This window comes from Bombus terrestris, chromosome 7 (assembly GCF_910591885.1).
Source record: "Bombus terrestris chromosome 7, iyBomTerr1.2, whole genome shotgun sequence".
Taxonomy (NCBI): domain Eukaryota; kingdom Metazoa; phylum Arthropoda; class Insecta; order Hymenoptera; family Apidae; genus Bombus; species Bombus terrestris.
The window spans coordinates 12,933,167-12,946,207 of NC_063275.1; the positions used below are offsets into that span (position 1 = coordinate 12,933,167).

At 48.5% G+C, this 13,041-nt stretch overlaps 1 protein-coding gene across 6 annotated transcripts in view; it reads right to left on the reverse strand.

The window, feature by feature from the left end:
- LOC100650884 (serine/threonine-protein phosphatase 4 regulatory subunit 1) overlaps nt 1-13,041 on the reverse strand; it is a 147,834-nt gene that overhangs the window by 41,009 nt on the left and 93,784 nt on the right. Inside the window, exon 1 of one of the 6 annotated variants that reach the window (XM_012310251.3) lies at nt 1,313-1,619. The exons of the other annotated variants lie outside the window; for them this stretch is intronic. Coding sequence (XP_012165641.1) covers nt 1,313-1,617 — 305 coding nt within the window. The 5' untranslated portion in view covers nt 1,618-1,619. Of the gene's footprint in view, nt 1-1,312; nt 1,620-13,041 lie in introns of those variants that run through there. 6 annotated transcript variants of the gene reach the window in all.

Sequence of the window (13,041 nt, forward strand, 5' to 3'; positions counted from 1 at the left end):
AAACTGTCGCCGTTCTTGTCCCGAGGAAGCACGAAACACGGTGGTCGGGGCTGGAGCGGTCAACTTCCAAGACGACATTCCACCGGTACCTGTCCTTAACTCAGCCTCCTACAGTTCGCATTCGCTGCGATCGACCCACCTAACCATAATAGCACGCGTGCACACGCTTGTATATCGTGCTCGATCCCTGCCAACGTGAAGATCGAGATCGGTGAGAACGCCCATGCCGTGCAACAGGAAACGTACATACCGCTTCCTCGTACAATTTTATCTCGCTGCTCTCTTTCATCGCATTTTACGGAAATAATTTTCATCCGACGCCAGCGATAAAATAATCAGCGATGTGCGTAATTCGTTGGGAAATACCTGCACGGCGAATCGAACAAATACGGTCAAGCGGTAAAACGAAAATGGCAGGCATCGGGTATTCAGGAATGCGATAAATACGATGATGCAGAGTCTGCACTCGGATGTGCGCTCGCTCGCGCGCAGCTGCCATTGAAAGCAACCGTCCGAGACGTGATTATTCATATGTTACGCAAGAAGTTATATTTGCAGCGTTGAAATGACGGCTTCGCGTTTCGTTCGATCGTAGCCTAACGTGATCGACGCCGAAATTGGTCTCTCTTTCTCCCTCTCTCTTTGATATTTGACAAAAATGACGACGAGAAAAATAGCGTAGGGCGCTGCCTTATCGGAAATGAGAACCGCTGATGCGCGGCCGCTGTGGCTGCGCGGGCGTACGCTGCCACAGGAAATATGAATGTAACGCCGAAAATTCATTCATAATAAGATCTGGCTACTCGAATATACCGGGGGCGTGCTATTTGAATTTCGGATTACGGGTCCGGTCGTTAGCTGGACGCGGAGAGGGGAGAATCGGTGGGGGAAGCGAGGAGAAGAGGTTAACGAGATCCGCCGATAAATAACACGGTCGTTTTCCTAAATCGTGAGAATAATGGGCCGGTTAGGAGAGGCTTACGCGCGCGCAGTTCGAGTGGGCCGCGGTGTATGTTCAACGTGTGGGATTCGATCGAGAATTTCTATAGAGAGATTCTACCGAAATCGTTGCGAAGACCAAGTATAAAACGGGAGTAACTATGAAAAATACGAAATAGAAATGGAAGAGTAACAGTACCCTTGTAACCATGGGTACAAGGATTTTTCTTTCTCTACATTCTATTTATCGCGGATAATCTGTGGGAAACTTCGTAACGCTACGATCAATTTGTTGCGTGTTAGATGGTCGATAAGGACAGAGTAAATATTTATTTATACGTCTAAATATATATGCGTGAGTGCGAATACGTACGTTTTGTCGTGATGCTCTTCGTATCGAGGGGTAGCACGCTGCGAACTCGCTCGATGGACGTGACGTTTGCGCACTTTTTTTTTCCCTCGCTTCACCTTTACTCGAACGTACGGTAATATATCCGTGGCGTGCCTGCTTCCCGTATGGGCCATCGAACTTGGAACGCACTGTAGAGGAGGAGCCGGGGCCCGTATTATGGGAACACACACGCCTGAACACGTGTGTCTCACTTCCTGCGGCGGGCCGGAAGTCTCTATAGTACTATGGCGCACCGTAGTGTAGCGTGACCACGCTACAAGGGCCATTACTACCTCAATGGCAAAAAGAATGGTCCAATTACCGGTTAAAGCCACGTTGCTCGTCGTTACTCCTTTAATGCGTTTTTCGGGGGCGTGTACATCTCCACTTTCCTCCCGCTTCTTATTTTCCCTTTTTTCCCTCGAACCTCGCGCGTCTATTACTGCTTCGGTGTTTCCGTCGCGAAATTTTACTCGTTGCGGCTCGTGCGTATTCCTCGGCGTTGCTTCACGTTCGCCGCGTAGGAATGGCTTGTACACGTTCCCGTTTCTTGTTTCGACGAATTTCGCGATATGCGCTCTATGAACGTATATCGAGGGACGCGTCCACGTTCAACTCGCTTCGTGCCATAAATAAAAGCGTTCTCGAGTGCGCGTAAGACGCGAAAAGAGAAACCGGTAGAGCGATTTCCGGCCAAAGGTTCCGCCATTGCGCCTACTTCACGTTTTCCATGTTCCGATATCTTTCTCGACCTCGCGTCGTTCTATCGGATTGACTCTATTTCGTTCAAGCCACGTGGTGCTTGGTAACGCGCCTATTCTTTTCGATCCGTCCTTTACTCGAAGCATCGTCGACGCACTCATAATACCGTATATATCCGTTTCATCGTAGCAAAGTCGCTCGGACGCTACCCTCTTTGTATACAAACAACACGGATCGTGTATTACTACATACGACATGTGGCCCGAATTTCCTCGGCGAGTTCGCCCTTGACACCAACCGCACGGGATGTTTATCCAGTGCGTGCAGGCCGACACTCGCGCACACGCGTACACAGCGTTCCACCATGGCCGTGTGCAGTGCGAAAGAAAGAGAGACGGGAAAGTGGATCGACGCGACGGAGCACGGTCACGAAGAACACGACACGACCATACCGCGGCACGGATCGTACCACACTGAGAGTGATCGCTGGCGCGTCACGCTCACGGCGATGCGCAGACGCGGGCTGCGCACACGCTGCTGCGCACGACGCGGCGGCAACCAGCCGCGATGTGCGCTCGCATTCGCTAACACGCACTCACGCATGCGCGATGCACGCACCCACACGAACCTGGCTCTCTACATACAACTACTCTCCTCTCTCCTTCTTTCTCTTTCTCTTCCTCTACGTATACGCGATGCGTTGCCGCGGGTGGTAGAGGTCCGTGAACGGGCAGGGACGAGGCGGGGAAAGGAGAGAAGAAAGACGGAGAGAGGGGTGAAACAGACCCGTTAGTTCTCAGAAGTGGACCGCCACCGCTCGCCGCCAAACAGACCTGTAACCACGTACCGACCGTGGTGGTTCTCTTTCCCTTGCCACCACCGGCGTGCTTGCTTTCGGACCTACTACTCTCTTCGCTACTCTTACGTGTCTCGTGACACGCGAGAAACACGGACGGAATTTGGTACTTGCACGATTTGGAATTTTCGAAATTACCAACTCGAATGTTTTCCCTTTTATCTTCTCCGTCGTTATTTCCATCGCGTTATGTCTCTTTCTCTGTTATTTCTCTACGTATATATTTTATTTTATAGCCACGCGTTGGATATATTCACGCGTAGCGCGATAAACGGACAGGCGCGCGAGTTCTGTCGCAAGCTGACCGACCGACCGGCCATTGATTAGATACAAGTGTTTACTCGAGTGACGAACGCATACCGATGTCATGTGTTTTTCACAGAAAGCAGATGGAACGTCGGAGCAGCGAGGCCCGTAAATATACCGACGTCGATGAAATTGGGAGAAAAACCGGTTATCGCCTCTCTACGGGTGAAAAAAGAAAGAAGAAACGAAAGAAAGGTTACACACAAGCAGCGTGTGTGGGAAAGCATCGGATGCAGGCGGGAAGGGGGCGTTTCGCCGAAACGCGACCTCGACTTTCGTCTAGTTTTTCTTACCGAGTAAAAGTGGCAAGTGGTGGCCGGTCTTATACCCATCGGGGATCGACATTTCCTTTCTTTCACGGAACGGGGGCAGCGTCGTGGGTGGTACACACCACGTATAGCGTGCGCACCAGCGAAATGAGAAAGTTGCCTCTCGTGCGATCTACAATTAACGATGTTTCGGCGGCTCTTACGAAAAAATATTCCCAAACTCTGCTACTACGAGTTTTTCTTCTATCGATAACAAATTTTGTCGATATGACGGTTTTCTCGTAAAATAATAGCTTTACGGAACATTCTCGCGACGAAATGGAGTGACCCGATGACGACGACTGCTGGAAAGCGTAAAATTCTTTCAACCAAATTCCGTTGCAGAGGGATCGAGACTCTGGGTTTCGTGCGCGCGTTTCATTCCGTTCCTTTTCTCTCACGACGATTCCCGAGACACACACGGGCGGTCTAAGAACTGCAAGATTCATTAACGGTTCCTTGGCACGGAGGTGGGCACGCGTGTGTGTACACCGGCGTGCATTCCATCGGTTGCGCTCGTGTGAACGACCGTAAGGTGTACTTGTACACAGAGACACCGGGGAGGGAACAGAGATCCCAGAGATAGATGTCGAGTGTGTAAAAAGGAAAGAAACAGGAGAGATAGAGAAAAGAGTTATACAGGAGGAACGAGAGAAAAAGAGGGAGAAGGAACTAGCGTGTACATATTTGATGCGCACGGTTCGCCTGCTAGACGGCAGACCTTTTCTATCGTCATCATCGAGGTACGCAAGGAACGTACGAGAGTTATTAAGGTCAGTGGTGTAGCGACGATCGCGACGTATCCCGGAGATACACCGGTTACCGATTTCGTGTATATACATTTATATATCTACGTATATTATTAAGATTATTCCAGCTTCGCATAATCGGGTCCCACCGTATAGTTTCGAACTATAATCGATGCAACGGTAATTGGACGCACTGTACCGCACGTAATCCGGTTCAAACTGATCGATTTACGGCAATAATAACGGTTATAAATAACGTAGACCTTTTGCTCGTGCAACGTTCCGATTGTTTCGCCATCGAGCCAATAGAAACGGCGCGGTCTAATGCAAAATAACGGCCGAGGAGACTCATTTCGGTTATTAATCGTAGTCGATTAATCTGTCGGTTCGTTGTTCGACGTCCACGTCCACGTCTCCATCGTGCGTTTTTTCTTCGATAATTGGAAACCGTGTGTATAAAAATCGATTTATCAATTTTGTCGATTTTTTCAGTCTCGCAGACATTTTGTCGGTTATTATATAGGTTTATCTTTTCGTATACTTCGAGATGGGAGCAGAAAGTGGACCGCGAGACGGTTGAAATCTCATCCGCGAGATATAACTGGGATAAGCTAAGCCCGAAGGCGAAGCTAAAAGTTGCAACTTTGTCGTTACGGCTGATCGAACAGCGTGTCCAAACGATGTTGCCGACGATCGAACCGGGAATTGCATGTAATTTGCGATCGCTGCGAACGGATCGGATCCCGCTTCGCCATCGAGACTTTAATAACTATTCGGCTCGTTTTAACCTTGCAATTTGCATCTCGGACAACAATATGGCATGGTAAACGTGACCACGCATCGCTGTCCATTCCATTTCGCGTTTCAAAACGATATACGCGTGTATCCTCGTTATGCGCGTTACGTTGCGACGCCTATGCGAGGAGATCGCGGAGGCGCACCTAACCTATAAAGAGACACGGAAACGTGATGGAATGCGCGCGAACCGAACGCCTGCGTCATTCCGCATCACCGTTTCATCATTCGATACCTCTTTTCCATCCCACTATACGTTATTTCTCCTTCTCCGATCAATTTCAGATCATTAGACTATAATCCTTCTCTAACCTGTTTCATTAGATACCACTGTTCCATCCCACTGTACAATTATTTCTTCTTCTCCGATCAATGTCAAATCATAAAGATCTCTTTCAACCTGTTTCATTGGATACCTCTTTTCCATCCCGTTATATATTTTTCAAATTATCAGAGGACAAATAATATATTTTTCATTTCCTTCGTATCTACGAAAAATTTGCATCAACTCGAATACGTCGACCGCACTTAATTTCGAAAGGATAACTACCACCTCCTGGGAAGTTATCCGACAGTCATCTTACATTCAATAGATTTAAAGATTCGTTCGATTTATAATCCAAATAAAGGAAGAACGGCATTATCTTAGAGAATAACGGCAAAGTGTCAACGACGTTAAATATATATAACGAAGTATTTGAACTTCGAATTCCATGCAAAACAAATTTGCTTCATCTTTTCCATAAAACAACATACGTTTCGAGGTATCGGCAAATATTTTTCTACGCGCAAGCGAAATTGCATCGCGAGGTATCCCGTGCAGAAGAGAGTCGAACGAGCCCAAAACCGGGCAAGAACTTCGATCGTGAGTTGTTCTTCGTCAAAACGTGGTACAGGAGGAGAACGAACGAAATGAGAGAATAGGAAGCAGAAGAGAGAACACGGAGAAAAGATTTATCCGTGGGATGCGTGACGACGAATGGAGAGAGATTCGCCCGATGAATCACTGCACCGCGAGCCGTCATTCTCCTTCTCTGGTGGTTTGTTCCCCCTTTCCGTTCCGCAGTTCTTCCACCTGACACGCCGGGGCACTTAAGGGAACAACGACACCCATCCGCGGCCAAAAGGCAAGACGAATGCCCGCTATCTTGGATTTCGTAACGGACAGTCGCCACAATATTTCTCGACGACCCGTTGTCGCTTCGCGCCTCACGGCTTTGCTCGCTCGCGTGTCGTACAGGTGACATCGCGCCACCTCTTTTCTCGCGTAAATGGGACGCGGCCGTTTCTGACGCGCACGGAGCTCTATATTTATGGAAAAGGGCGCCGGAGGAAGTGCGCTGAAACCACCGGGAGTCACCACGAAATCTATAAACGTTCGACGACCACCGTATCGTCAAGGAGCGAATCGAGTTTCAGGCGCGAGCCCAGATAAAGGGGCGAAAGCTGGCGCTAGAACGGAAGTCGAAGGCGTTCACGTTCCAGCGGCTGTTACGAAATGTTATTTAACTCGTTCGAGCCTCGGCTATTATTATGAGACGATCTCAGAAAGTTAAAACGGTTGGAGGTTGGGCGGAGTTACTCTTTGTTTGATTTGACCTACATTGTGTAATTATGTTCTTTAATTATTCTTGAAAAGTTTCGATTTTAAAATAGCGAGAACTTTTTAATTTTCTTGTCTCGTCGGCATATATACTTTCGCCCAAAAGCCTCAGGATTTAATAAAACTTGGATATTTCGCGTTATGAACTTTCGATTATATCCATTGTTCTAACAAACTTGTCGATATATATATCGATATATTATTTATCGAATGGAACAAACAAAAATAACGACACACGTAATCTCGTCTATAATCCTTTGCAATAGTCCGAAGACTTGTAAGAGGCAGTGGGTGTATATCGTCGATTGTCAAAGAGAAAGAGAACGAAATTTAAATGCGCGTAGACTAAACTCAAAGCTCAGCCGTTTGTATTCGATAAATACAACACGTAAACCGATGTTGATGTCTGCCCGCTTTATTTATTCACTACCTATCGCTCCAATTCTATACAATGCGATTTCATCGACACATTTTTCATAGCATCGATATCGATTTCTTTATAAGCCATACATGGTGTGCCATCGAATGTTTTGAACGCAACAGAAACACATCGTACGTGGCGTCATCAGCCTCTCGGCTTGTGATTCGAAACGGGCCGCGGCGTTATCAGTTAAGAGAAGCCGTGTTGCTGTTGCAGGCAGACGAACACGGATAGTAGAAGAAAACACAAAGAGAAAGAGAAAGGGGAGCGGCAGCAAGCAGCGATGGGTTGCACCCGCGGGGCCAATCACGACGACTCGTGGCGCCTTAATTGGTACTCGCACGCGTGGCTCAGGCTTAAGAGTCGGAGCGAGAAGCAGATGCATCCCAAGACGTTCACAACAGGAAATTCCTCCTCCCTCGCCGCTCCTCTTCTCACATTCCAACTTCTACGCATATTTATGCGAGCCGTCCTTCCTTTCCATCTGACTTCTGGAACCCTATGTATCTCTCCTCCTCCGCCCTTCTGTTTCCCTCCCTTTCTCGTTTTCCCCATCCGTTCCTCGTGTATCCTTCTCGTCGTAACGTGCGTTGGCACGCACAAATAGATATCCTCGTGCGACGACGCGATCGCTGGCTGCTCGGCTCGACGCGAACCGGGGGATTCGATGAATGGACCGAGCGCCGGACGAGGGTAGGGTTGGAAAAGAAGGGCGTCAATGAACCGAGAGTTGCGTGAGCGCAATTATCGTTCGTAGCACGAGCGATCGCAGCTTTCTCCTCTCTTTTTCTCTCTCGGAGGGACGCGGACGTGGTGGAAAAAGAGAGGCAAGGTATACAAGATCCGAGAGAAGATTTCGAATTATACGTGAACGTATAGGGGTGTTTATCTCGTGCGAGCACGAGCTCCCATTATTCGCGTGCATGACGGTTTCTTTTTCTTCCGATTCTGTTGGCATGAGAGACAATATCGCGATGACAGGATGACGCAGTTTCCGAGGTTGACTACGTTTTCGCACAACGATCGGGGAATAACCGTTCGAAGAAAATTCGCCACATCCTGATAGCTTCCATCTTTTTTCTATCTCAACTTCGTTACCTGCATATACAAATATCAAGAAACAAATAACTTACTCCTGTAAGTTACTTTGTCGTAAGAAGACGATATAAACGTAGCGAATTCTAAGAGAAATTTGACTTACGAAGAAATGTAATTTATGCAGTCGATGGAAGATGATCGGATTGGGAAGATTTGAAATTACAATCGATCGGAAAACAGTTATTGGAACGTACTGTAGGAGATTTCTGTGGCTAATCGAGCGACACGTTGTGACAGTGACATAGTAATTTGCATTGCGCGAGGATCGATGAGGTGCAGCGAAAGATACGCGACTGATACACCGACTTCGGTGAATGAGTCGGAGGAAAATACCAATGAGTGGAATTATCATTGTGTAACTGTGCAGAGAAAAGGCGCATGCGTCGTGTTTCCTCTTCTTCGTGCTTATAAAAGCCTACACGCGTACGTGGAAAAAGAGCAAGAGAAAAAAACGCGAAGGGAAGACAAGTGGGACGGCCGGTGTATTACAGGCTGCAAACTAATGCTGTATATCTGTAAACGCGTGCGGTTATTGTTACGTCAATACTCGCGGGCGTGGATACGCTCGGTGATTTGTGAAGCCATCCGTGTTCGCGCGGACTAGAAACTACCGTAATTTGCCCGCTATTTTTCTCGCTAACCATTTCCTCTGAATTAGAAACAACTACGTTTCAACTACACTGCTATCCAAACTATTGCGACTCTGTCGCGAATGTAATTCAACGATAGAAAAGGCCGTCCAAACATAGTGTAGCAACGATCGCTTTGTTTCACCTAAATTCGAATGACTCACAGCCCTAGCACTCCCCTACTACTCGCTATCTCCAGTTCAGCTCCACCTAAGCTTAATAACTAGACCCAGCGAATGTTTATGCAAATTCACGTTCCTACGAACGTAACTAACAAAGCGAAACTTGGATAGAAATTTCCTTCAGCCAGTACGTATTGTAACGAATGTCGTAGGGACTTTGGATATTTTATACATTTCTACGTGTCGTAAACGTCGCTTGCAACGTACTTGTAAGCGACAAAGACCTCTGTCTATCTATTCATTAGATATAACAAGACTAAGGGAGAAATTGACGCTTCTCGTTTGATCTCGCTAGATCCGATCTTTTCGCCCTCGTCAACATTCCCGGAAATACTTGCGAAAGAAAATCGCTCGTGCCTCGAGAATTACAAACCGCGCTTCTTACATACTCGACTTTAATCGGCCCTACTGTAGTAAATCGTTCCACGAAGCAAGCAGCACAAAGGAAAATTCTTTTATCGTGAAAACACGTAACACGTTCTAACCGTGCAACGTCAATAAACCCAAGCGCCATCGTTCGCGAGTGGCCGGCGTCGTTTTAACGATTCGCGCGACACAACGACGCTCTAAGTAAATCCCTCGGGGCCGACGAGAGAGAGAGAGAGAGAGAGCGCACGCAGCCAGCTCGCAGACATTGGCCGCGAGTGTGGTGTGGTGAGTGCTTACTACGCACTACGCGGCTACGGCTACGTTCACGGTCCGTATGAATGTACGTTCGCCGCGCGTACGTACGACGGCGCGGCGACGCGCACGTTTGCGGCGTGCATTCATAAAGTGGCGGACACGTAGCGTGCGCGTGCGCAGCTCGTCGCCTTCTTCGTTGCCACTCCTTCCTCTTTTCTTCCTCGTCGCCACCCTTCCTGCGACTAATACGGCCTCACCACCCCCCTCGCGGCCACCCGTATCCTGTACACACTTTTCACATCCGCTAACTAGCGCCGCCGCGCCGCTTCACCATCGACGATTCATTCAATCGTTTCTCCTCTCCTCCTCGCCGATTCTCACTTTGCCTGGTCGCATCGTTTCGCGTGGCGTAGTATTTTTACGCGCCTTGCACTTACTCCTTCTTTATTAACCGTGCGATCGTCGTTAAAGTGCAGCGAAAGTAGTAGCGAGAACAGTGGGAATACAGTAAACATGTTTGTAAATTAGCAGGGGAGAGTGATCGTATTAAAAGCACTGGTTCTTGGAATTTACAAGCTAGCAAGCTACGAATTTTTCGGGGAAAACCGATTAGCTTGGAGACGTTAGTTTTTTGTATTTATCATTTGCATTTCGCATTTAGTATTTACGTTTCGTGGCGACGAACGTCGTTGCGGCAGCGAATCTTTTATCGTTACAGTATTTCGTATTTCGTTATTAATCGTGTACCTGGGGGTAAAACGAAGTTTCGATTCTAAGAGTTCTTTCCGTATTCTGAGAGCTTATCAATTTTAGTATCGTCATACCAGTCTTAGAATCGGCCAGCTTATACTCCAGGAGTCTCCGCGTGTTTCACGCGGCAACGTCACGTTAATTAACTCTGATTCTCTGTTTCACGCTGTTTCTGTTTCATTCTGTACACGCGCATATAAACGCGTAAATAAACGTGTCACGCATCCCCGTAGTCTACTGGCACTCGTTGCAAAACAGAGATACTTCGACTCTCTTTAACCATCTGATGACAACTGTCTTAGTCCGTCAACGACGACGAAGTTACAAGTGCCATTTAAATAGTACCGTTTAAACGATAGAGCGATAGAGCGCCATTATACTTTTTCGATCGTAACGTTTAATCATCGCGACGAACGATTTACGAAACTCTGACATTCGTATGCCAAGTGGAAAAAGACCGGCAGAAGAAAGAAGAAACGCGGTGGGTAGGAAATCCGAAGCAGGGCAGCGTGCCCGGCGCGAATAGTCGTCCGTTTGTTTGAGCGTCGTGCGAGTCGGCGAGAGTTCGTAGCGACGAACTTCTACGGGGTCAACGGAACCACCGGAAGTCGTCCGTGCCCAGGGTCGTCGCCGATTCTCAAATTGGTGGCCGCTTGCTCTCTTGCCCCTCGCGTTCCCCTTCTCTTCTCTATATCCATCCTCCTTTCGACTTGGCTTATTCGTTTCGTTCTCCTTCTCCTCCAGCAGCCCCTCTTTTCTGCGTGACGCGAGCCGTTGCCACTCGGCGCGGGCTCTCTGTAAACAGGCCACGTAATCCCCTACACCCACTTTTTCCTCCCGTCTAAATCTGTCTCATCGAAATGCGTCCGACGACGAACGGAAACCCCCGCCGTTAATTTGTCTCCGTGGCCAGACCTGGTTCCTTCTTCCCCTTCCATCGTGTAGCTTCTCCGCGGAACTATGGAATTTTTCAGCGACCCCGAGATACACAAGTTTCGGTGGACACGGAGCTTCCAGCGTCTGCGGTTATCGCGACAAGGTGTTCCTCGCGTTACTGTATAAACTTGGCAGCAGATACCATCAAGCTCGACGATTCTACTTTTTCTTATTAATTTGTTAACTTCGTCGCACGTCGTAAAGAAGCAGAGGAAATTGGCGAAATCATACGAGATGAGCGTGGATCGCAAGTGCTTGGACGCTAACATTTCAGAAACGTACAACGTCTTGTACGATAGATGCTCGATTCTCAAAAAAGAAAACGTCGCTGATTGGTGCGTTCTCTGCGGTGCATCGATCGATATCCCGAGGTAAATTTGAAAAATATTTTTTAATTTGTAGAGTCGATCAACGTGGCTGCTGAATGGCAACGTAGCGTAGCTATTACAACGATACTCCTTCCGCGTCTGTACAAAGAAGGAAGTACGAAAGCTTGGCCAAAGTCGAAGAAGCGGACTCGGCTATGCTGGTGAATGACTCGGTGCGGTGCGCGCATATTTGCGTGCGTAGGGTGCCCGATCGGTGACGTCACAGCAGAAGAGGTACACACACGTTATCCCACATACGTATACGATACGTGTACGAGTATAGAACGACGCAAGTCGCGTGTAACGTTCGCTGGTATCTCCGTGCTCACGAATACAGATGCATATAGACGAAAGGGAGGAAAGGGAAGAGCAGCGTCGTGAGTACACGCGTTCTAGACGTACGAATGCAGGCTAGCGTCGCGAACAGAGAAAATGGAGGAGGATGAAGAACGACGGAGAGACGAAGCGAGAGAACGCGCGCGCGCGGCCATGTGTAGAACCGGAAGTATGAGTATCCGGCCAGACTCGTGTGGGCTTCTCTACGAGCGACGCTACTCTCCTTTCCTCCCTCTGGCGATCTCGTGACAGGAAAACGTTACTCGGTTTGTTCGCGTGCGAGCGCCGTTCCTACACTTCCCTGTACGCGAGAGGCCGTCAATGACGGTGGTCGAAGCGGGATATCGGGGCCGGTGCGAACGTGAGGAAACGAGACACAGTACGCCATCGGCCTGTATACATAACGCCGCGTTCACAGGATGAATCGATCGACGGCAGGCCGCGTGCGTAGGCGGTGGCGCTTTCTTCCAGGAAGCCGGCGATCGTCGTGGAAATATACACGAATTCAGCGGGGCGTAACGCGGCTAATCAGGCCGCCCGATCGGGTGGCTAGAACGTTGCTCTAATTAACGCAACGGGCTCTGTCTTTCTTTTGCATGTAACTTAGTACACGCAGAGAGAAAAGGTATTCGTTTGGTCGACGACGCGTGACCAATGGGACGAAGGGACGAAACACGCGGTCGGTGACGACGTCGTTCGATTAATGGGCGAACGATCGGGTGGACGTGGGAAACGTGTCTGGATGAAATTCCACGAAAAGCCGAGAAAGAGGTCGCGTATTATTTACACGAGGTTATCGAACACGAGGAAGACGAATGCGTTCCAATATTCGATCGCATAGATAAATAAATACATATTTGACTCGAGCAACCCAGCTCGCGTAGCGCATCCTTCGTTGAACCACGCGAACCGTAGCCAGGTCGTAGCAGCGATCTAGAATCCCCATTCAACAATCTAATTTATATTGAAGAATTCCGATGAGGCCAGGCAGAGGCGTCGATCTTTGAGGCGCCGCCGTTTAAGATGCATTATGCTGGAAGGCGGCCGA